At 36.2% G+C, this 23,494-nt stretch overlaps 1 protein-coding gene across 1 annotated transcript in view; it reads right to left on the bottom strand.

Moving 5' to 3' along the window:
• Positions 1 to 2,725: 2,725 nt before the first annotated feature.
• Positions 2,726 to 23,494, bottom strand: part of EYA4 (EYA transcriptional coactivator and phosphatase 4) — a 102,233-nt gene continuing 81,464 nt past the window's right edge. The window contains exons 14-20 of the mRNA XM_069489093.1: positions 19,949 to 20,038; positions 13,849 to 13,907; positions 13,581 to 13,741; positions 11,201 to 11,315; positions 8,296 to 8,417; positions 6,548 to 6,648; positions 2,726 to 2,806 (exon numbers count right to left, since the gene is read on the bottom strand). Coding sequence (XP_069345194.1) covers positions 2,726 to 2,806; positions 6,548 to 6,648; positions 8,296 to 8,417; positions 11,201 to 11,315; positions 13,581 to 13,741; positions 13,849 to 13,907; positions 19,949 to 20,038 — 729 coding nt within the window. The remainder of the gene's footprint in view (positions 2,807 to 6,547; positions 6,649 to 8,295; positions 8,418 to 11,200; positions 11,316 to 13,580; positions 13,742 to 13,848; positions 13,908 to 19,948; positions 20,039 to 23,494) is intronic.

Raw genomic sequence — 23,494 nt, 5'->3', positions numbered from 1 at the left:
TACCAAGTTTGTATGTGTAGTAGCTGAAAACCCATTTCAGTTACAGAACATTTTTCAAACCGGTTTACAATAAGGCACAATATTCTATATGTAAATAGAATGTAGGAATTGTCAAACGGGCTGGCTTTTTGTTTGTTGGTTTGTTTTTTGTTTTTTCAGATCAGAAAGGAAGAGGAATTGCTCTTCCTAAGGTGGGAAGGGAAGAGTTCTAGTTTAAGCATGCTCAAAGTCACACGACCAAGCCGTGATGCTGGCCTGTTGGCCTGCACCATCGTTGTGCCAGACGAGCTGTTCTCTGTCAACCTAGCAGTTAGGTTTTATGCTGGCAGCCTCTTCTGAACAGAATCAGGAAAAAAGGTGTGTGTGAGAAACAGCCCCGGGCAATGCAATCAGCCAGCTTCTCTTTGCCATTCGAAGGGGTGTTTCTTTCTGCACCTGCAAGTTTAGCAGCATAAGAAGCCTTGTTTGTTTGATATAAAAAAGAATTACAAATTTAGATGTAATTCCACAATTCTATCACTTAAAGGAACCGGCTATACAGTAAAGATAATTTTGGTTTTTTTCACAGTAATAAATAGTTAAGGTTTTAGCGCCCAAAGTAATTAAGTACTGATAATCAATGCAATACTTACATTTTTTTAACTGCTCTTTTCAAGCTAAAGGCCAACAGAAGTGTAAGATTTATTATTATTATTGTTAAAAGTATTCCAACCTTAATTTGTCTGGAACAGTACATGGGGCAAAGGTAACCAAAAGCTACAAAATTTAAAGGGCACATTTAAGGTTTATGTGATGAAGTCACAATCTTATGCAAAATTAGGATCTCACTACCTTTCTGCCCAACATAAATATGGCCTTAGCATTCAGTAAAGAAATACAGATTCGAGTCATAGCCTGAAGAAATAAAATCCTATTTCCATAGTGAACATTATGATCCGTGAGCACGGTGCGACCTATGGAAGCCACAGAAGCCTCAATTGATGAACTGTCATGAGCCAGCCTCTGGTTAGGGTCACTGACGAGTAGCTGGACTGCAGGATCCACATTATGACATTTCAAACACAGAACTGCAGGTGCAGACACCATTAAAATACTCGAGATCTTGAAGTCTTAAATTTCCACAAGGGAAATCTTGTCATAGGAAATGACAGGAGAACCTGTACAGTGTTCCCAGCATGGGCTACACAGGAAGAAAAAAAACCCTGTAAACACAATGATGACAGGTTCTCCTTGCAATGAATGCTGTCCATTGTGCAGTAACAGTACAGGCAGCAACTGTCGTTTGCAAGTCTGTGACGAAGAGAACCTGCATTGATGTGTTAAGACAGAGAACCAGGTACTATTTTACTGCTGTGATTTCAGTAATGTTGCCAAGATCCAGTTCACTTGCTAATTTACTTTATCATGATATTTTAGGTAAAATTTTCATAGACTCGCTTTTTTCATTAGAAGCCATCTGGGACATCTGCCTTCCATTATTGATGACATATCATTTCACAATGGCATTGGGAATAAAACACACCTAACTTTATTTTAAGCCATGTTCACACACTGTGGATTTTAAGCCACGTCCATGGCATATTCTCAAAAAGTTTGGGTGATAATTGCTTATGATTTGCATGATAGTATCTTCCTCTATGCAACTTACACATATCAAAAAGTCTCAAAATCAAAATCGGGCAAGTCTTCATGAATATGGCTCTTAGTTTTCTCCGGTAAAACTGTAGAAGGGGTACTTGAGACTTCTACATACATTTTGCTTTCTAAGTAAAGGTCCCACAGTCTTTCCCAAACCTTCTGTTTATGGTTGGATGCACAAATAGTTGCCTCATACAATTATTGGAATTATTAAGAACCCAAATAAAACACAAGCTTTCTTTTATTATCATTGTTGTTTCCTTATTGCAACAAATACTCAGTTTCTTGCTGATGCAGTATTAAGCTTTGATAGCTTGAATTTGAAATTTGGTCATGTTAAGAATTATCACAAAGGTTTTTGCTTTTCATTATCTACAGAGATTTTTAACCAAAGTTACATTGTAACACACAAACGCTGTCTTGTCTTTAAGGCACAACACATCAGTATGAACATTCTGTTTGCCAAACTTAAAAAAGAGACAATATTATATTCCCATTTCCCCTCCCTCTCCCCTCCCCGACAAATGAAAGAAAAATTGCATCCACTTTCAAAGTCAGCTGCTAATAAAGTCACAGTAAATTATTTTCATGAATAATTTACACAAATTACAGGTCTAGATAGGACTGTCCTTATACAGTCTGAGTGCATTCCAATTCAGATTTTCTGGGCTAGGTAGGCTAAAGTCAGATTCAAACCTCAGGGCTGAGAAGATCTCCCATTGTGAGGAATGTTGTTGACCTTGTCAGACGGAGCATGTGTGTTGCTGCTTTGCCAGGGTAAGAGTTCTTTGCTAAAGCTGTTAATTCCAGTTAGGACTCATTCGGTGTGTACCAGCAACCTCCACAGATTTTTTTTTTTAAAAAACCCATTAAAGTGTTGTAAATATAAGACCATAGAGCTTCCTTTCTGTAGCACTAAAGTTTAATTCCATTCAGCAATCTGAATTCTTCATTCTGGAATTTTCATTCCAAATATGATTTCATCCTTTAAGACAATTTATATGTGTAGAGCCAGAGGCATTGAATCACACATAAAAATTCAGTGTACTTGAAATATAAAAAATGGATCTCCAGCTAGAGAACACAGTTACAAATACTCTAATTCCAGTGCTTGATGTAGAGCCAAGAGGTCTGAGTGACTTGATATCCTCCAAAAGGGCATGTTGTGCTGTGTGGTTAAGAGAAGGAGGGATGGGAGAGAGAAGGGGAAGGAATGAGGAATGGAGAGAGATCACAAACATCGTCTCAGCAAAGCAGCAGTGCACACAAGGATGTGCAGTCCACCCAAGTTCAAGGGAGGGAATTTAAAGGAGGGATGATCACATCTGAAGGCTTGGCAGCACCAATATGGCATTGTCAAAATAATAAATAGATCTGAACTGGATGTGAATGATAATAAAAGCAAATATTGAAATTTCTCAGGTGGTTTACTATTTATTCTGGAAAGTATCATTACCAAGATCGACATCTGGCAAAGCAAGTGGGCATCAAAATCCTCCCTGGCTGATGAAAGCAAGTTGTTTGTTTGTTTGTTTTGAGACAGAGTCTTGTTCTGTTGTCTTGGCTAGAGTGCAGTGGCGTCATCATAGCTCACTGTAACCTCAAACTCCTGGGCTCAAGTGATCCCCCTGCCTCAGCCTCCTATGTAGCTGGGACTATAGGCACACGCTATCACACTCAGCTAAGTTTTCTATTTTTTGTAGAGATGGGTCTCTCTCTTGTTCAGGCTGGTCTCCAACTCCTGATCTCAAGATATCCTCCTGCCTCAGCCTCCCAGAATGATAGGATTACAGGTGTGAGCCACCGCATGCGGCCCAAAACAAGCTTTAATCAATGTCTCACTCTTAAACGTCCATCTCTCAATTGAAAATAAAATAAAACAAAACAAAACAATAAACTTCTTAAGCCTAAGGCTTTTTATTTAAGAGGAAAAGAGGGTGACCTATGTGAGAAATAATTTGAAGCTAGACTATAGAAAGCAGAAAAAATATGGGAATGAGAACTCTCTTACTTGTTTAGGATAAAGCCAGTGGAGTTGACCTGATTTATTGCACTGGCATGGGGTTGAGAGAAAGTACTGTAGCACACATTTTCAATGGGGGAGATATTATTCCTAAGGGGACAAAAGTAGGTTCTTGTAGAGCAGAAAGTCTTAGCCATTACAATGGTTTGTGGCTCTCCAAAGATATACCAGTATACAGTATATCTGTGGCATTAAAATTTCACAAAAAGGGGTGATTAGGAAAAAAATGTCTAAAAGACCCCCATGGGGATGATAATGAGAAAAAGAAAACACTGTGCTATAGCAACTGACAAAGCAAAGCATTATTTTTAAGTTTGAGCTGATGACATCTTTTAGAATATACATGTATGAAATATATATTCATGTATGCAATGGAAATACATATAAAACATGGAAAAATTTTATTTAAAAAATTAAGCATCATCATAATAATCATGATTGTACATAATTCTTTGTTGCTTAATATGGTAACCACTAGCCACATGTGGCTATTTAGCACTTGAAATGTGGTTAGTCCAGATTAAAACACAGACAGAATTTCAAAGACTTAGAACAAAAAAAATGTAAACATCACATCAATAATTTTTATATTGATTAGGTGTTGAGACAATAATGTTTTAGATATATTGGGTTAAATTAAAATGTTATTAACATTAAACAGTTCTACCTGTTTCTTTTTACTTTTTCAAAATGTGGCTTCTAGAAAATTTTAAATTACATATGCAGCTCATGTTATATATTTCTATAGGAGAGTGCAGTTATACATACCTATTCTTAAACTTTGAGATTTCTTCTTAAATTTCTCAAACAAAATATGTTTAGGGCAAATTAAAGGACAGAAATTCACCTAGAAGTAACATTTTTTTTTCATTCAGCTCAGATCTATTTGTAATAACAAAACAATACTTAATATTTCTGCACATGCGATTACTGCTACATTCAAAGAAAAGCATGCATTCTGGTACTAGAGAAACCAACCACCTGCATTTCAAAATAGAATTATAAGCCTTCACCATCACCCAAACTGTACCTACATAAACAACCATTTGGAAATAGCATTCTATCTGAGATTCTTATCCATTTGGAGTCACGCCTTTTTCTCTTGAAATTCCGGGTGTAAATCAGAAGGTGTAACAACTGGTATACTGAGTCTAGCTTTCACACCGTGGATAACTGGGGGTAGACTTGGTAAGTTTTAATTTTCAAAGGCATATATTGTTATTGGTTTGGAAAAGTGAATTATATCACTCCTTACCTAGATATACGTGAATTTCACACAGGCTATAAGACGTGTAAATGTTCCCTGGAGGGGCCACATCATTGACTGCTATTTGTTGTGTGTAATTATGGTGCCAATATGAAAAAATCAAAACAACGTAGACTCAGGACATTGACAAACTCCAGAAGATATTACAATTGTGTGCGACTGGAAACATTTCAAGCGGTAGTCGGCAATGAAAGTTGTATTTCTTGAGGCTGCAGCCCTGACCTCATACAGAATGTCTTTGGGGCCAGTGTGCACTAATGGGTCACTAATGAAGACCCAGGTGCTCTGTGGGAGGCAGAGCCCCCACCCGCTCTCGTAATGGGATGGAAAAGCATGGAGAATTTCAAGTATGGCTGCCAACACTATCGCCAAATCTTCTAAAATGGATGCGCTTTCTTCTTCTCCATTTTGCCTGATTTAAATTGACCAGAAACATAAATCATTTCCTTTCTCTTTCTATTATTGCCATAAACTTTTCTAGAAAAGTGTTTATGTTGATTTGTTTTGGGAAACAGAAATCAGGAAAGCACTCCAGCGCAAGTGTTTAGTGAAGGCTTTATTAGACGATGATTTAAAATTTCTTCTGGATAATAAGGGTAACATTCTTTCTATATAAAACAATATAAGCTGACATGTTACTGTTTAAAAATACTGATTTATCGTTTTGCTTTATTTTATAAATGCTATCACTTTTGTCTTGGCTAGCTGATATTTTGCTGTCACTTGGTGAAGAAAGCAGGTCTCAGTGTTGTGTTGACTGGCAGTCTGGTGTCAGGGGCCAATCCTGATATCATTCTTTTGATGTTGAACCAAACATTTAATGGTTTTTAATTGCCTTGGTTTCTTCTTCAGAAATATGGGCCAGATGAAAAGCCTTATTTTAATACGTAGATAAGCCTATGAGGTCTTCTGAACACGTTCAAAGCCAGATGCTTGGCTTCAAGCAAGTACCAGTGGCTCACCAGAACACATGAAACTCTTTTATAACATGTGAGGCCCACTGCCTTTAAGACAAGTTGGCATAAAAGGATCTGAATAATGCAACTCATTCCAACAGTGCTTATTAAATCACTTACAGAAGCTTTTCTTTGGCTACTAAATCCACCCTTGGTATTTATCATCACGGAGAGTACCTACTTGTAGGTGCTCACAGGGGTCATACGGCACAGGAGATTCATGAGCCACTCACACGATTATTCTATGGGGCTCATTAAACTTCTTTATCTTGTTAAATTTCATGGGCTTAACAGTGGTTGTTTCCCCTCCTCTTCCTTACAGACCACTCAGTCATCTATATATGCATGCATTATGTGCATATATATGCATGTGTATTTATGTACACACACAAATATATATATTTGTCAAATTTACTTTATACACACACACACAAATAAATAAATATAACTAAATTTTCCTGCATTTCCTATCAAATTTTAGGCAAAAAATGCTAGACTCCAAATGGTTTATTTGAATGTAAGTATTGACCCTCTCATGCTCTTATTGCTTTGCATCTATAAATTTAAATCACTTGTCAAGCTGCCATTGGGCCAAACTACAGGAATGCAAACAAAAAGGCTTGCATCAGAAGTATCACACCGACATTGTTGGAGACAGGTTACCTTTTTTGCTGCCTGTTCTTCTTCTACACCATCCCCAATTACAACATACACTACTTTTCTGCCAAACCTTTGCATTATTCGTTCAAAGCAACTTTCTTTTCCTGGAAGATAAATGAGATAAAGTTCAGAGTGAAGTTACCTGGTTAGCGGCATGCTCCTCATCTCGGCCATCTCCAATCACAACATAAGTTATGTTAGTGCCAAATCTGGACACTATACGCTCAAAACAGCTTTCCTTGCCTGAAAAACAATGCACTGCTTATTCTTCCAGCCATTGCATTCATTAACCTAAAGATTCATAAAGTGTTAAGTTAATTTCTCTTGAACATCACTTGAACTAGCTTACAGCCTCTGCGTTTATGAAATCAACACACGCTTGAATAACATAAATCTTTACTTAGGACAGGTTATTAAACAAATGTGCTTCATGCTGCAAAAATGTCACTAGGGTTAAGCATTTGACCTATAGAAAATGTTAGTATGTTTTACTCCACGAAGAGTACTGGAACAACTTTACAGGCAACTATAAGTTTTAATAACCTTTGTCATTTAATTCTATATATCAATTTTTATCTAATTTATTTTAAGTAGCATAGCCAAGTAACTTGAACATGTTATTGTGAAAAGTCTTGAAGGTTCAGCTCTAAAGAAAGAGGAAATACCAAGATGTGGATTTACACATAAAAGATTAAATATAAGGAATAATTTGGCCAATAAAAAAGAATATTGTCCCTACTAAAATAAATGTTTATCCCGGGATAAAGTTATTTGATTTGTCAAAAAGCAAAATTATCTTCTATACAGTAACTGTGCTAACATAAATACATACATTTATATAAAAAATACATGGTATTGCTACCCAAGCTCTGAATTATAGTGCTCACAACAATGTGGAATTTACTGGATGGAACAGCTCTCTTAAACTGTACTGAAACAGCTGCAACTGGAGGCTCCTTTTGCCAGAGCCAATATCAGACCTCCTCAAGGGCCAGGGCAAGTTATTTTTGGTGGGGGATTTTAGGATTTTGAACCTCTCTTGTCAATGTACCAGGGCCTAAGTTTGTTGACCTTCAGGGCACATTACACAACCCATTTATTTTCTCAGGCATTTCCTTGACAGACAGTGGAAGGTATGAGCAGTTTTCTTTTAACTCTTTCAAGATGGCAGAAGGTGATGAAGTTGTGTTTTTGAATGTTTATTAGAAGTTTGAGTCTGCGAAATCCACTTAAAGTCAAAGATAACTGCATAGATAGATAATATCTAAATAAATAAGCTTATAGTTCTTTGATTGCTACTGCACAGTTTTGGAAATGTGCTTTTTGATTCATGAAATTCTTTGTTTTCTGTAATTAAGCACACTAGTTCAATCCATCTGAGACTCCCCTGTAATGCCAAAACAGTATTTTTATCTTGGATCTAGATGACTGCATATGCAAGGATGTAATACTATAACCCATACTAATTAAACTATTAAATACCATGGCTAAGAGATATGCCATATTATTTAGATAACATATGCTGTAATATTCCGTGAAATATACAGAAGAACTACCCAGATACTGAGTTCAGAGTTTCACTAGCTAATAGTTCTCATAAAATTCCTACACATACAATGAGTTGCAAGAGACTCTGCAACTTTATCCAAATTTGCTTCATGTACTAATAATGAAATTGATGAAAAGGGGAACCACGCAGAGTCACACAGATGTGAACACATTCCATACAGAGTTTAAAATAATTTCCTTACCTATTTTGGTTGCACTGTAAATATTTTCAATGGGGAAAGCACCTCCTAAACTATAGAGCAGAACCTTCGCGAGTGCTGGGATCAGTTGGGTTGTCGTTACCAAGACATTTACACAGTTACTCCTAAAATAGAGAAGAAATGTACATATTTGTTTTCTAATACTAAATAACTTCTAATAGATTTAAAATTGTCACTGTAGTCTCTAAATTCCATAATAAATGTCCTTTTCAATATTCAACAGTTTTGCCGATCAGCACATATGTATTCACCAAACAACGGCAGATTGTTAAGAATAAAACACAAACCCATGACTGTATTGTGACATTTAAAGTTCTATATAATATTTTGTCAAAACAATATGCTATTCAAAGTCATATACAGGTGAATGTTACAGAATGAAAACATGGTGAAATAAAATAAAGCACAGGCTTAAGTTTAGAGATATGGTTTTGACATGAAGTTTCACCACTTACACTGTGTAATATTCAGAGTTACATCATTTCTTTTTTAATTACAAACATTGTATATATTTTTAATAGAAAATTTATAAAAGACAGAAAAATATAAAGAAGAAAATGAAACGCATTAATTATTATTCAACTATCTAGAGAAAGCTGCTGTCTGCATTTTGTGCATTTACTTTCAGTGTTTGTATACAAATTTTTTCCCATTGGGATCATACTATTATATATACGCAATTTTGTATTCTGTTTTATTTATTTAATATCATAAGCCTATTAGTTTATATCATATCATCTATTATTTCCCTTCTCCCAACAAAACAGTATGTGCAAACTACTCTACCATGTAGATGCACCAGAATTTTTAAAGTTAAATTTAGTTGCTTAGATGGCTTTTGATTTCTAAACATTATAAATAATGCTACCTAAATTTTTTCCTACATCTTTGATTGTCCTTAGACTATATTCATAGAACAAGAATTAAGGTCAGAGGGTAACTTAAGTTTGCTAAAGGCTGTGATAACATGATTCAACAAAGCATCTATTTTCTGACCTCCTGGGCATTTTGTGAAAACTACCAATATGATAATATATAAATTATAATTTAATAATATATAAAATATAATTTAACAAATTCCATAGCATTTAACTATTCAGTGCATATTGATTTATTTTTCTCCTCTCCTTCCTTGGTATAACTTTATTAATTTCTCAAAACTATATATCCCTGTAGTTGCTTTAAGGCCATCTGTTTAATAATCTGTATATGAGGTCTGTCTAGAAAGTATCCAGCTATGTCATATGAAAAATAGAGACATTTATTGAAGAAGATACAATATCCAAGAAACATTGTTCATAGGACGCCTCAGTCCCCTACAAAGGCACACAGTTCTCCCAGTGTCTCTTAACCTAACCTGTACGCATTCAATATTCTGAGGTGTTCCGCTTGGTGCAGGCCTTCCAGGACGTGGATCACTTTCAACAGATTCTAGACCACCTTTGAAGTGTTTGTGCCACATGTTTATTTGCACTGCACTCATCGCATAATCCCCAAAAGCTTTCTGAATTAACCGAATAGTTTCCGCAGAGTAATATTCAAGCTTAATGCAAAATTTGATGCAGATTCGTTGCTCCACTCACTCAGTCATTTTGAATGTGACAGCCACACAGAACACAAGTTCCCTCAATGGCTCTAGCGCCCCACTGACTAGTACAGTGACGTCATCATTGTTCACGCAGGTGCATCCCAGTCCACCCTCCTTGGCTCCAGGTTACACCCATGTCGCTCAAACCGATCTCCTGTTACATTAACAATGCTGGATGCTTTCTGGACAGCCCTCGTATATTATATACAATGCAATAAATGTAACCTACAGATAATATAATAATCTTTGTTTTTTAACTATCTAGGAGACATCTTTTAGAAATAAATAACAGCCTGCTTCAACTCTGTCACAGCCCCGGCTGGAATGCAGTGCCCAGAACTGAGCAAAGTACTCTGCCACGGCCTCCTCAATCAGGCCCGGGAAGCTACTTCCCCCTCTGTCCTCCATTTAGACTTTCTCTCGTCAACGCAGCTAGTGATCATGCCACGCGGTCAGAAGCCACGTGCAGGATTTGACACACACTCATTTACTTTCATGTTCTTAACATTAGACTCTTCTTTTAACCTGCCAAGGTTTTTCTGTAGCCTGATTCAATCAGTCCAAACAATCCTTTTTCTGAATGTTGTATTACCTATACATTGCTAAGCATGCTTTCATCTTCATTTATTCATCTAACTCGGAAATACAACCATGGAAGAGGGCAGTACAAAGATTCATCCTTACCTCACTAGCTATCACTTTCCAGATTTATATTACTTTATGAATTAGCATTTATGGCATACGGCTGTTCAACTAGTTATCAATCAATTTAATTCTATTATCGCCACTAACAAGTCAGAATTTCACTGTTTAGGTCAAAGAACACAAAGTTTAGAGTTTTTCAAGAGCTTCCTCTTGCTTTTCTGATGCTTTTCAATTGTGTGTGTATTATCTAATATGGCCTAAAAGACCTAAAACCTGCATTCTTTGTAGAAATAGTACTGTTTTATTTCTGCCATCACCCCTTATACTTTGCCACCAACAACGTGCTTTCTTTTTTCATTGGAAGTCATGTAACCACTCCGTGAGGATCATCAGTGGTTATGAGGAAAGATGGATGGAGAGACAGAATCTCCTGGTTATTCTGAGAAACAGAAACCCTCTCTCACCCAAACACACACACACACACACACACACACACACACACACACATGGAAATTGAAAATCACTGGACTAGGAATTGTTAGGTCACTTCAAACTCTAAAACAATCTAGGAATTAAAATATTTTCACCTATGCTGTGCACTTAGAACTAAATCTTCAATACAATAAACACAGAAATGGCAATAATGCCACTTACCTGGTGCTAATAATTGAGAGAGACTTAAGTGCATTTGTTAGCCAGGAATCTGTCAAACCTTCAATCTCTGCCCTTAACTGTAGCCATGCGTCCCTTTTGGCAGGGCCAAGGAGTCCTGCAACACAGAAAAGGAAGGCAGAGTCAAGCGATGAATATTTTCTTGGAAATATCTGGTTTGGAATCCCTTCTGTCCAGTATAGATAATTTTTAATTCAGTCTGTATCAGAAATGGAGAGATATATTTATACCAATATTGATCCTTCATTTTTGAATTGACTATCCATTCATCCATTCAATGAATATTTATTGAAGAATTCCTAGGTATCAGGTACTGGGCTAAACACTGGGGACATACAGTGAAAAGTGGGCCCCTGTCTCTGCCCTCACTGGACCTAGGGTCTGGTGTAGTGGAATCCGATCACCTGAGAGTTTTGAAAACTCCTGTGCCCATCTCATTCCAAGGGACTGAGATACATCAGATCTGGAGTTATCAGGTTCTACCAGCCTAGGGACACAAACCTCAAATATTCTGGCTGCCTGAAAATGTTTAGTTTCTTAATACTCACAATCATGTTCACTTTGAAACAGTAACAATGCCATTATCATATGTAGCTATTAGAATGCTTCTAATACTAATGCTAATGCTATTATACTTTGTTTTGTAAAAAGAAATTAAGAATTGTGTTTAAAATCCTAAAGTGCATGATACAGTTATAGAAAGTGGACAACTACAATGTTATAGAAAAGATATTTAAAAAGATCCAGTCTCTGCTTTTATGATAAAACAAGGCCATATAAATCTATTTAAAAAGTTTCTTACTTAAATTGTATTTCAGGATACTGAAGCACATATATAGTTCAATGATTTTTTTAAAAACAAGATTTATAGTTTCCAGCAAGGCTTATTTGTCCTCATTTCAATAAAGAGATGCTCATGCATGATAGAAAATGGACTTGTGTTTGTTTAAAATTTCTAAGATGTAAGATTATTTCTTAGCAATTTGTCAATTTTTGAATAATTCTAATAGTACCTTGTAAGAGCAAAATGACATACATGAATGATAAAAATTAATTCATATTTCCTGACAGGATATTTATTTTAAAGTTAAACATATTATCCACAATTGATTTTAACTGGAAAACCTATTTATTTGATTTTACAAAAGCATCATGTAGAGAGACTGGACTGCAATAGGAAACCAGAGATTTTTCCCTAGAACCCTGGGCAAGTCAGTAGCTTTCAGGGGCCAGTTTCTCATTTGGAAATGAAAGTCTTCCATATCTAAGCTCCCTTTTGGTGCTAACATTATTATTGTCTATGGTTTTTGTTCTCTTACAGTTACTAAAAATCTATTGAGCATCTGTTGTGTGCTTCACTGCCAGGCATGTGGGGATACAAGGTGAGCAGACATATAGGCTCACCTTCATGATGTAAATGAGAGTATGTGATATATGTATGCTATATATGAACATTTTATTTACTGTATTGTAGTTTATGACATATATGTGAATATACATATGTATAGTATGCACATATATATTTAGCTGTATCATTCTGTTTTGGATTCTGGTGTGTGGTTCTCAATCACCCTTCCTTTTTTTTTAAAAAAGAGAAGCACATAAACAAACAAGCAAAAAACCCTGGGAGATTAAACTTATGTGATCTTATAGCAAATCTTAGGAATCTTGTTGACCTAAAATTGATTCTAACAATAAAGATCATCAAGGTTTCTTATATTCAGAAGCACATACAGGATCCTAGTTTTGATATCACAGGTTTTAACATCCTCTGTAAAATATATAAATAAATATAAAATGTTTAGTTATTACCTACGGAGTATTTAAATTTTTAAAAACCATGATAATAACAGTTAATACTATAGATGGGAAACACAGACTGTCAGAAAATGTGCTTTTTAAAAAGGTAAACTTGTTGAAGGTCTTTGAAATGACGTAAATGTTTATATTTATTTCTGATCGGATTTCCAGAAAGGTAATGCTTGCTAACAACTCTGCTTTGATGACTGAGGCTCTCTTCTTTAGAAAGGTCTTCTTCCCACTGGCTCAGTCAGCTGCTCTGTTGGTTTTCATTGATAATGTCCCAAACACCAGCTGATGAGGGTAAGCTAAATGCCTTGCCATAAATCTTGACTAAACATCTGGGCATAAGGTTTCACAAAGAATTCCCAATTCACGAGAACAGCAGCGCATGTTTTATTTTGCACTTAAATTTTCCCCACCAATTCTAAGAAACTTAAAATTCTGGCTTAATGCAGGTCAACATGAGCTTTTGCTGGTTATAGTAGGATAGTCTTTAACTACAGTTTGAATTCTACTTATACTCAGAGTGCCTTTATTAGATTAAGAAAGCCACACATACCTCCAACATTGTTCTTGTAGGTGTTATATAATTCTTTTACTCTTCTGTAACGAAAAGCCAACTTCCTCATCCAGTCCACTCCTCCTCTTACACCTGTTGGCAAACAAAGGTTTGCACTACTTGCAGCTGCATGGAAGCCATCAGTTGCAAAACTGTAGGTACTGCAACACCCAAAATACATTAAAAAGAGATAAAAGAAATAATTACATGTGCAAAACTCCATAGCTGAATTTCTGTAGGAAACAGCAGACTGAAAGGCATGGCTTACCTTAAGTCCTGCCCATTATCATCAGAGGAAACATCATCTATATGAACTTGATCACACTCCTGTTAAAAACATTGGAAACGTTATTTGTTTTTCAAATGATGCTTGTCACCACCTTTGAAGGTTTTCCCATCTTGCCATTTGATCGGACTATGGCCAGAAGATGGCAGCACGTGCCCATCCATCCCACCATCTCACGCTTGTTTTCTTGTGCTGGGAATGGCACCATTTCTACCCCCTAAGATCTAAATCCGGAAGAGTGGCACAAAAAAAGGGGTCAGAAAACATATGGCATGAGGGTTTCTTTAGAGCAATTTACACAATGATTTTAATCTTAATATTATCAACAAGAAATTCTCTTCTGAATCTTTGTAATCATTTGGGTTCTTTGCTGGCCATTTCTGTTGTGCTTACTCAAGCACGGCTAATCTGAAGATCCACAAAACTTGTCTGGTCTGAACACCTTAGGTGGTTAGTACGATTTATCATTTGTTGAGCGGCAACAAAGGGGCTTGCCCTCAGATTATGGTGTCCTGTGCGATTTCCATGACTTCCTGCTGGACCAGAGATACTGCGAACGAACCAGGCTGGTATTATTTTAAAGGTCCTGGTCTCTGAACACAGAAAAAAGGTAATAATCACAGAAGCTGACGTTTCCTCTTTTCAAGTTTTTAGATTTTCAAACAAAAAGAATACTTCTAAGTAAAAGGGAAATAATGAAGATTTACCATCTTCAAATGTGCTACAAAACTCCACGGAAAATGAACTTTAGGTAGGTATACCCACACAGTTGACCTGATTTTAAGTTACAGTGTACTCAGAACAAATGGTAACTTTTCTGGACAAGGATTCTGTTCGTCTTTGCTGTCCTAAGAGTCTTATTCTGCTTTTGAATAACCTGCAAAGTTCCGGTGAACCGTTATAAGATCTGAAGAAGAATTTGGTGAGAGCATTTAAAATACCTAGTCCTCAGAATAAGTACACAAAAAATGATAAATTACTATAATTTATAATAAATGAATATAGTTATAATAGGTAATCTCAGAATAAGTATGGTTTGGCATCTTGGGCCCATTTTTTTCCCCTCAAATTATTTTAATCATACTCACAGATTGTGACTATATACCATTCAAAATCAATTTAAAAAAATCATTAAATTTGAAAATACGTCATACTAAACAAAGGCTTTCCAGCTATTATTTATATATTATTTATATTGATATATTATTATATTGATAGGACTTGGAAGTATCTGGTAATCAAGTATTTCATAGCTAGTCTCCCGCTTTTCACACAATGTATTAATCCTGTTTCCGTTTAAAGATGATCTAGCTGATTACTTTAAAACATAAAACTCAGTGACTAGTTTAATGGGTATGATTTTAGCATATAACTTAAAAATCTAGGTAAATTAATTTTAAAAGTTCATATGATTTACATAAATTATGGGTTTAGTATTTCTGGATAAATCTCTACCTACATTCATAGGTAAGGGCCCAGAAAATTTAATGTGACCCTGTGGGTGATGTTTGGTTCACCAGGATATACCAACCTCACTTAAAGCACAATCTGGCAAAGAATAATCACTCCACAATTCTGTCTTTAACAAATAGCAGAAATCTAGACAAATGATAATCTTGACAGCATTACCACAATTATTTAAATTTTCTGACACAAACTTACAGTGATAGAAAATAAAAATATTCTAGATCAGCGGTCCCCAATCTTTTTGGCACCATGGACAGGTTTCATGGAAGCCAATGCTTCCACAGACTGGCGGGGGGGAGGTTGCTGGTTTTGGGTTAATTCAAGCACATTACATTTATTGTGCAGTCAAACCTCTCCGCTAATGATAATCTGTATTTGCAGCTGCTCTTCAGTACTAGCATCACAGCCTCAGCTCCACCTCAGATCATCAGGCATTAGATTCTCATAACGCGTGTGCACCTAGATCCCTCACATGTGCAGTTTGCAGTAGGGTTCACGCTCCTATGACAATCTAATGCCGCTGCTGATCTCACAGGAGGAGGAGCTCAGACAGTGATGCAGTGATGCGAGTGATGGGGAGCAGCTGTAAATACAGATGAAGCTTCACTCACTTGCCCAAGGCTCACCTCCTGCTGTTCAGCAGCCTGGGGGTTGTGGGACCGCAGTTCTAGATGGTGAGGACTCTAAGAAGATATTCCTATCAGGAGTGGAGGGGAGGGAGAGAGCAGAGCAGGTGCTGAGGCTGCCCAAGCCATGGCCAGACAGGCATTCAGAGAGTTTCTTCCCCTCTTTGACCAAGCATTGGTTGAAAGGAGTACAGCCCAAACTGTAACCAAAAGAGGCATTATGCTTCCAGAAAAATCTCAGGTAAACGTATTGCAAGCAACAGTAGTAGCTGTTGGATTGGACCTTCAAGAGAAGGGTGGAGAAATTTTACCAGTTAGCATGAAAGTTGGATATAAAATTCTCCTCTCAGAATATGGAGGCACCAAAATAGTTCTAGAGGACAGGATTATTTCTTAGTTAGGGATGTTGACATTCTTGGAGAGTATGAGTACTGAAATAAATCACTGTGGGAATGGTATCACATGAAGTTGCCCATTCCACTGAAGTTCTGAAATCTTTCCTCATGTAAATAATTTCTATGTCTCTCCTTTATAGTAAACTAATGATATGCCCTCAAAAGGGGGAAGGGATCCTTATAAATCACTCTGGTAATCAGATGTTATTTCTACATTTAGTAGCCTCTCATCCTAAGTTTTAGAGAAATTCTTCTGACATTTCAAGTATTAATTCACATGATTAATTTGTATATAGGTTGCCCAAACATTTATTTTTTCCTCCTGAGGACAACAGTATATCAAACTTATTAGACCATGAACTCCATATTTGAAGTTATGTTTGAGGTTTTTCCAAATCTAACTTCTCTTTAAATTTATTTAGGCATAGTTAACTGTGCCTGTTGACTCTGGACGCTTGCCTGAGGATTACAGTCCAGTGAAAGAAACCTGAACTTCAATTACTTACATTTTTAGGAAAAGCTAAATAATTTTTCTTCAATTAGCTTTCACTCTGAGGAACTTTTGCAAGCATCACTTTGACCCAATGTGAAATACTGAAAACACTCTAACGTTTCGGCTCTCACAGATTTTAGTAGAACTCAAACATTTGAAATACTTCTGATAGTAATCTTAAATTTTAAAAATTTTGTCTTATAAGGTGACCACAGAGTTGTCACTGATATTTATCAGTTATAATTCACAGCAGTCTTTTCTCACTTTTGCGATCTCAAACTCCCTGGTGCCTTCTTTTCTGGAAGTTATTTTAACTGAAATAGCATTTTATTTAAACACACAGCATTCTCTTCTCAGGGGGAGCAGTGAGAGCATTTGCTTTCTCTGCAGTTGGGCAGGATGTAGTGAAGTGTCTATTAGGAGGACTTAAATTTGTATCTTTTAAGGAATTATGTGAGGAGCAGCTGCTACTACACATGTTGCAGTATCTACTGAAGGAATTGAGTCTCAAATTAGACTTTTAGGTTAAAAAAAAGGAACCCTGAGATGTTAAATATAACACCCCCCCGCAAAAAAAAAACCTAATGGTGGAGTTACTTTCTTAAGGAATTCTTTTCTTTGTCAGCAGAGGTGGAAATAATTCTAGTTATGGAGTCCAAGATAATCTTTGGTTGCAAGGTTTATTGGAATAAAAAATTGTATGAGAGTAAAGTTGACTTTCACTGTCAGCTGTGGGATAGCAGAGATGCATGTAACTATACTGAATGTCTTGAAAGCTATTATTTTGATTTTATTAGCTTTAGTGCTTATTTGGCAACTTAAGTCAGTAATAAACTTTTGTATTTCCTTGGGCACTTCATCTGGATGCGCAAGCATGTGTGTGTGTGTGCACGTATGAGTTCAATAACTATATATGCACAGACTCAATTATTTCATTGATTACATTTGAGTCCAATTTTTATCATATTCTAAAGCAACAGAAACTATAATCAGACAAGAGAAAGTCAATGCCAATATCTTCTCAGTTACTATTTCTACCAGAGATCCTGTCAGACATTTTAAAAATTCACACAACTAGTATCTGAACTAAAATAAAAAGTCTTTAGGTACCATAGATGACTATAACATGTTTTTGATATTCCAATATTCATTTCAAACTTGCTAAAAGTTATTTATAAATTCATTATATGCGACTTTCACCTTCTCACTTTAGTGTTTGTTTAAAAATTGAGTAGTAAATTTATTCCATCTGGCTTCTAATGTGTCACTAAAAAAGCCAAAAGTTCATTTATTCCATTTATTTCTAGTAAAAAATAATTAACGAAATGAAATAAACACTATAAAACCTGGATACAACCACATAAAATCATTTTCCTTTTACAGCTTTGAAAGAACTAAGACACTTAGAATTCTCTTTAGAATGAGACTCAGTCATATTAACCAACAGAAAAACTAACCTAAAAAATTATCACTGTATATAAAAAATTCAAGTTCCAAAAACATTAAATGTGTTTCCTATTGTCAGGTATATATAAAATCATTCTGTATACTAGACAGTAATAAGTAGCAGGATTAATTTAAATCGGGTTTTATAGAGGTGATTATTATTTATTATCTAAAACTGGAAAACTTGCCAAGGAATATTGATCTTTCATATTGTCCGTTAAAGAAAAAAAATGCCTCTTTAAACAGACAATAATTTTATTATCCAGTAAAAATGCTGAATCCCTGTAGAGAAAAAAACAACAAAATGCTATTATACAGATTTTCAGCACACACATTTATGGGATGATTTTTATTCTCACGTCTCAAACATAACTAAAACCGTATTTCAGACCGCGTCAATTTAAAAAAAAAAACAAAACTTATTTAACAGACTCAGTAACTTGGCTTTTTTACACTTTTAAAAATTTTAGCCTGGTATGGGGGCAAAAGTATGTGCTCTGGAGCCAGACAAATATGTTTAAAATTCCAGTTCTACCACTTCCATAGCAGGTAAGCCTAGCTGTGATTCTACATTGTGGACCCTGTAGTTTCTCCCTTGTAAAAATATTGTGATAAACATATTTATTTCAAGACATTGTTAATTAATTAATGGAAAGTCCAACATAAAATGTCTAGAAGAAGGTGGTGGTTCAGTAATAATTTCCCTCTTCATTCATAATATGATTATAGGTAAAAACTTTTATTTCATTCTGAAACCATGAGATGAAAAATAAACTTAAATATGTCATTTAAAAAGAAGAAAGAGAAATATCTATTTCAGCATAGTCATGCTTGCCTGAGAAGTACTTCTGCCAAATGCACAAACTACTTAGTTATTTTCAGACTCTATTATCTGAATGCCTAATAACCAAAGTTATTAGCACACAGACTATACAGATTCAACTACTCTGAGGCTATTTTTTCTTGGGTCCTTTCATTTTTGTTGTTGTTGTTGTTGCTTTTACTCTCTTTTCCTCTTGTTTGCCGTTAGACACTGTGTTGCCATTTGAGGTTGGAAATGGACAAATAAATTAAAAAAAAGAGAAACTAAATGTATTCAAACCCATCAAATAGGCCATATAAATAGCTCTAGCACTGTTTTATCCAAAAGGGGAGGAAATGAGGAATGGCAATGTTGTCTAAAGTTAGGCTTCAGATTATCTGCAAAATTTAATGATCATGCTATCACCATGGATGGTATCTGTGAATACTGTCTAGTGATTAACCTAAATAGTATCCTGGTTAGTCATCTGGAAGAGCTAATGTTGATTCCAAAGGTGCCAAATGGGTTGTGGCTGACACTAAATAACTAAAAGAACCAGGAGCAGAGTATGGGACAGCAAGGTTGACCATCTCTTTTGGGACATTTTTGCACTATGTATGTGCCAGTACATATGTATTTATTTGTGAACATAATTTAACTTTATATTTGTATATATAATTTTTCCTCTTGATGAGAATTTTATTATCTTATTTATAATAAAATTTTATTTTATTTCCTCTTGATGAGAACTAAATTTCTATCTTTCCATTTTCTTGAAGCTCTCTGCAGATGCAGACACCATCTAAGAGTTTTAGTGCTGGATACAACCATTCCTACCTTTAAAAATTCTTACCTCTAAATCATTAAAAAACAAATGCGTATCAGCAAGATTAAAAATCATTTCCTCCATACGGAGTCCAAGGGTTACAGCCATGGGGGGATCCTAAAAAGAAAATGCACACATAATGAGGCAAAATTTCAGTAACCACCAAAACATTTTAAGTGCCTATTGCTGTGGGAGGAAGAGACTGCATGGATTTTTTTTTTTTTTTTTTTTTTTACTGAAGATACAAAATATTTCCCAATTATCTACAAAGGTGACTTTCCAACAACAAATGCACAGACATATCTGAGAATTTACACATACATAAAGGTGACTCAGCGCACATTCTCACATAAAGCCACATGTTCATGAGAGGAGGAAAGGCAGCTGGCTCATATGGCCCAGGTTACACATAATCCACAGAAACGTCTTTTGGAGAAAGGCATTTGGATGGGGTGCTGGAGAATGGGGCAAACTTCGTAAAAAGAGGAAAGAATATCCCTTTAAGATTGGCAACAAATAATCAGAATTAAAAGATAAAAGTATGTCAACTGGAGGTGTGTAGGACTTCAAAAGAGAAAGTTATCTTGAGGTGGAATAAGAACAGCTGGTACAGCATGGTGCAACCACTACTTAATTATTAATTGCATTTTGATCAACAGGGTAATAGGAATCTCTATTCAAACATGTGTTGAGTTTGGCCTCACCTGCATTTGACTAGGGTGGAAGACGGGAAGGTTGAGGATAACTAAAAGAAAATTACTTCCATAAATGTAATCTAGGTAGAAAATATATGCTGTGGGTAGTTTAACAAAAGTGAAGGGGTTAATGAGTCAAAATGACTCAATTTTTGTTTACAGAAACCAAGATATTAAACAGCAGCAAGGAGTTGAAAATTAAGACCAGAGTTGTTACTTTACCATGATTAACTACAGCTGAAGGCCTGGCAGCAAGCGGTGTTAAGACTAAAAAGTAAGGAAAGTTTAGGGATAGGGACAGAGAAGTAATTCATGCACAAACATTGTGTTTAAAATTATCAAAGTTGGAATAATCTCTAAAGGAGAACTGCTAATAGGTGCGACTCTGAAGATACGGAAAATGGGAAACCTGGAAGGGACAGAGCCTTAGAATTTGAGACCAGATGGGTGTCAGTAGGGAGAATATGGTTTTGAATAAAGCTGACAAATCTAGAAGGATACTATTGGTGTTGGCTGAGAAGTTATTTTGGAAGACCTCAGAGGGTGATTTGGGTTGAGTGGCTGGGCCAGGAGCCAGACTGTAGGGATTTGAGAAGAGAGAACTGAAATTGTGTTTTCAGTGTTCTAATAAATGGCATTTCAAGAAATATATTTAAACTTGGGGAAATGTAACGCTAACTTTACATGATTTATGATAAGAACAAGCAACCTGGGTCACACCAAGCAGTATTCATCTACACCTCTGAGCTGATTCCACTCGCAGGTGGAAGCCCCACCTCATGCCATCCGTCCACAACAACCACCAGTCTTACTCCTACATCTCCTTCCACAATGCTTTGAGGCGAAAGCCCTAGAGTGTTAACATGTCTGAAGTGTCAGCTCTGTGTTCTGTAGCCATTAAAACCTGGAGTCTAGGAATTGCATGCTGGGAAATAGGAATTGAACGCCAATAGGTCATTGAAGTGTGCAGCACAAAGCTAAGACTTGATGTGGGAGAAAACGGACATTGATAATAATAACATGTTGGATTTCAACATAATTTTCCAACTGTTTACATCTTCTCATTCGAGATTTCTGTGGACTTGAGAGCTAGATACTCTTCTTTTCTCAAAAATGGATGTTGACTGTCACATACTTGACTGACATTGTGTTCTCCCAGTCAGCTTGACTCTATTGCCACATTCATCTGTTTTCCTACCAGTGACAGGACCATTTGGGGCAACATACCCAAATACCAAATAAATTCTGTTTTATCCCAAAAATATTCATTCAAAAACAAGGACAAAAATATTAAGTGCTGGTTTTGTGTTTCAAGGGGTTTTAGAACTCAGAAGGATCCCTGTTCTGTTTCCTTCATATAAAATTCTTTTTTTGTTGTTCATGTTTTTGTTGTTGTTGTTGAAAGAGAATCTCTGACAGTTGAATACATTTGTTTTTAAAAATATATATTTTTATCTGTTAAAAAATTCCTATTGCTAGTCTCTCTCTTTTTTTCAGGGAGGGGGAGGCACTGGATAGGCAGAGAACATAGAAACCTTGTAAGTATTCTGCCTAGTCATGGAACCATGAACAAAAAGTCTACAGAAATATCAGGAAAAATCAAATGTAATTACAGCATGAAAACATATAATTCCATTAGTGATGCTCTATGCTTTTGAGGAATGTTCACTGATGCAAGACAATAAAACTGAGCTCCACACTGCTCTGTTATGTTTGCGATCATGACTGCCTTAAAGATATGTATTTCAGATGGGGGTTCAGAAATATCTTATTTAAAAGGTTTTCCTTCTGGAGACCAGGTTGGTTAGATGCTTATCCTATGATGTGCCATTTATTCTTTTTAAGTTTTAAATAAAATTATTGACTTTCTTATGCTCATTCCTCACATTCTTTGCATTTACAGATCAGGTTTATGGGGATGGGAGAAACCGTACTGTTCCTCTTTGATTGTGACTTTGATTGATTCCATGCTTCTGAAGTACGTAACTCTCTATGAGACCCAAACAGCGATGGGAAAATCCATGAAGAATGCATTCTGTGCATCTGATAAGCAGGCAAGCAAATGCAATTTTTTTTTAAAAAAATGCAAGACTCCTCTAGCAAGCAAGCACAGCGTATGGCATGATGAAAACTGCATTTGAGCACGCCACTGGAATGCAACCCCATGGCACTGGGAGGGCTGCTCGTTTGTTTTTCAAGCTGCGGTGATTCCACATCACACACTCGGCTAGAGCCAGGACTTAGTAAGCATTTTGGCAAAATAATCATTTGTTAACTGGGAAAGTTTAGGTTTGTGGTTTGCTGGAGTGTGAACTAGCTGCATTTTACTAACGTTTCCAGAGAGCAAGGCCTGTTGAAAGGGAGATGTTTCGTCAGCCGTGCCAAAGGCTTGGCACAGACGGGCTAGGGAGGGATGCCATGAGCCAAGGAAAATCATGCCTGTAAGAGGTGGTGATCTTGTTTCTAAGAGAATGTCTGGTGAGGGCTTACTTTCAAATATCTAATTTTACTTTTTGTTTTTTCCAGCTTACTAAGTCACTGGGACAGCTAATTCTAAGTAAGCAGATTACAGTACCACATTTTTTCGGTTAAAGGATTCACAGATCTAAGAATCCAAGAAAGATGACTGGACATTTGGTGTGTGTGGCCTTAGCAATGTCACTGTGTTGGGCACCTTCCACCTTGCCAAACTACCGCGACAGAGCTGCCAGCGCCTGCAGTCCCACTGTTTTATCAGGCATCTGAGAGCGAAACATACATCTGGACTGAGTCCAAGTTTTATAAAAAGATGTTTGCTCATTTTCATTAGATGTTCGTAGAATTATAGGCACCTTATGAATCAAGAGTTGCTGCTTTTTTTTCCATTGAACTGTAGTGA

This window comes from Eulemur rufifrons, chromosome 15 (assembly GCF_041146395.1).
Source record: "Eulemur rufifrons isolate Redbay chromosome 15, OSU_ERuf_1, whole genome shotgun sequence".
Classification (NCBI taxonomy): domain Eukaryota; kingdom Metazoa; phylum Chordata; class Mammalia; order Primates; family Lemuridae; genus Eulemur; species Eulemur rufifrons.
The sequence above is the reverse complement of the archived record's forward strand: the minus strand, read 5'-3'. Positions and strand labels throughout refer to the sequence as shown.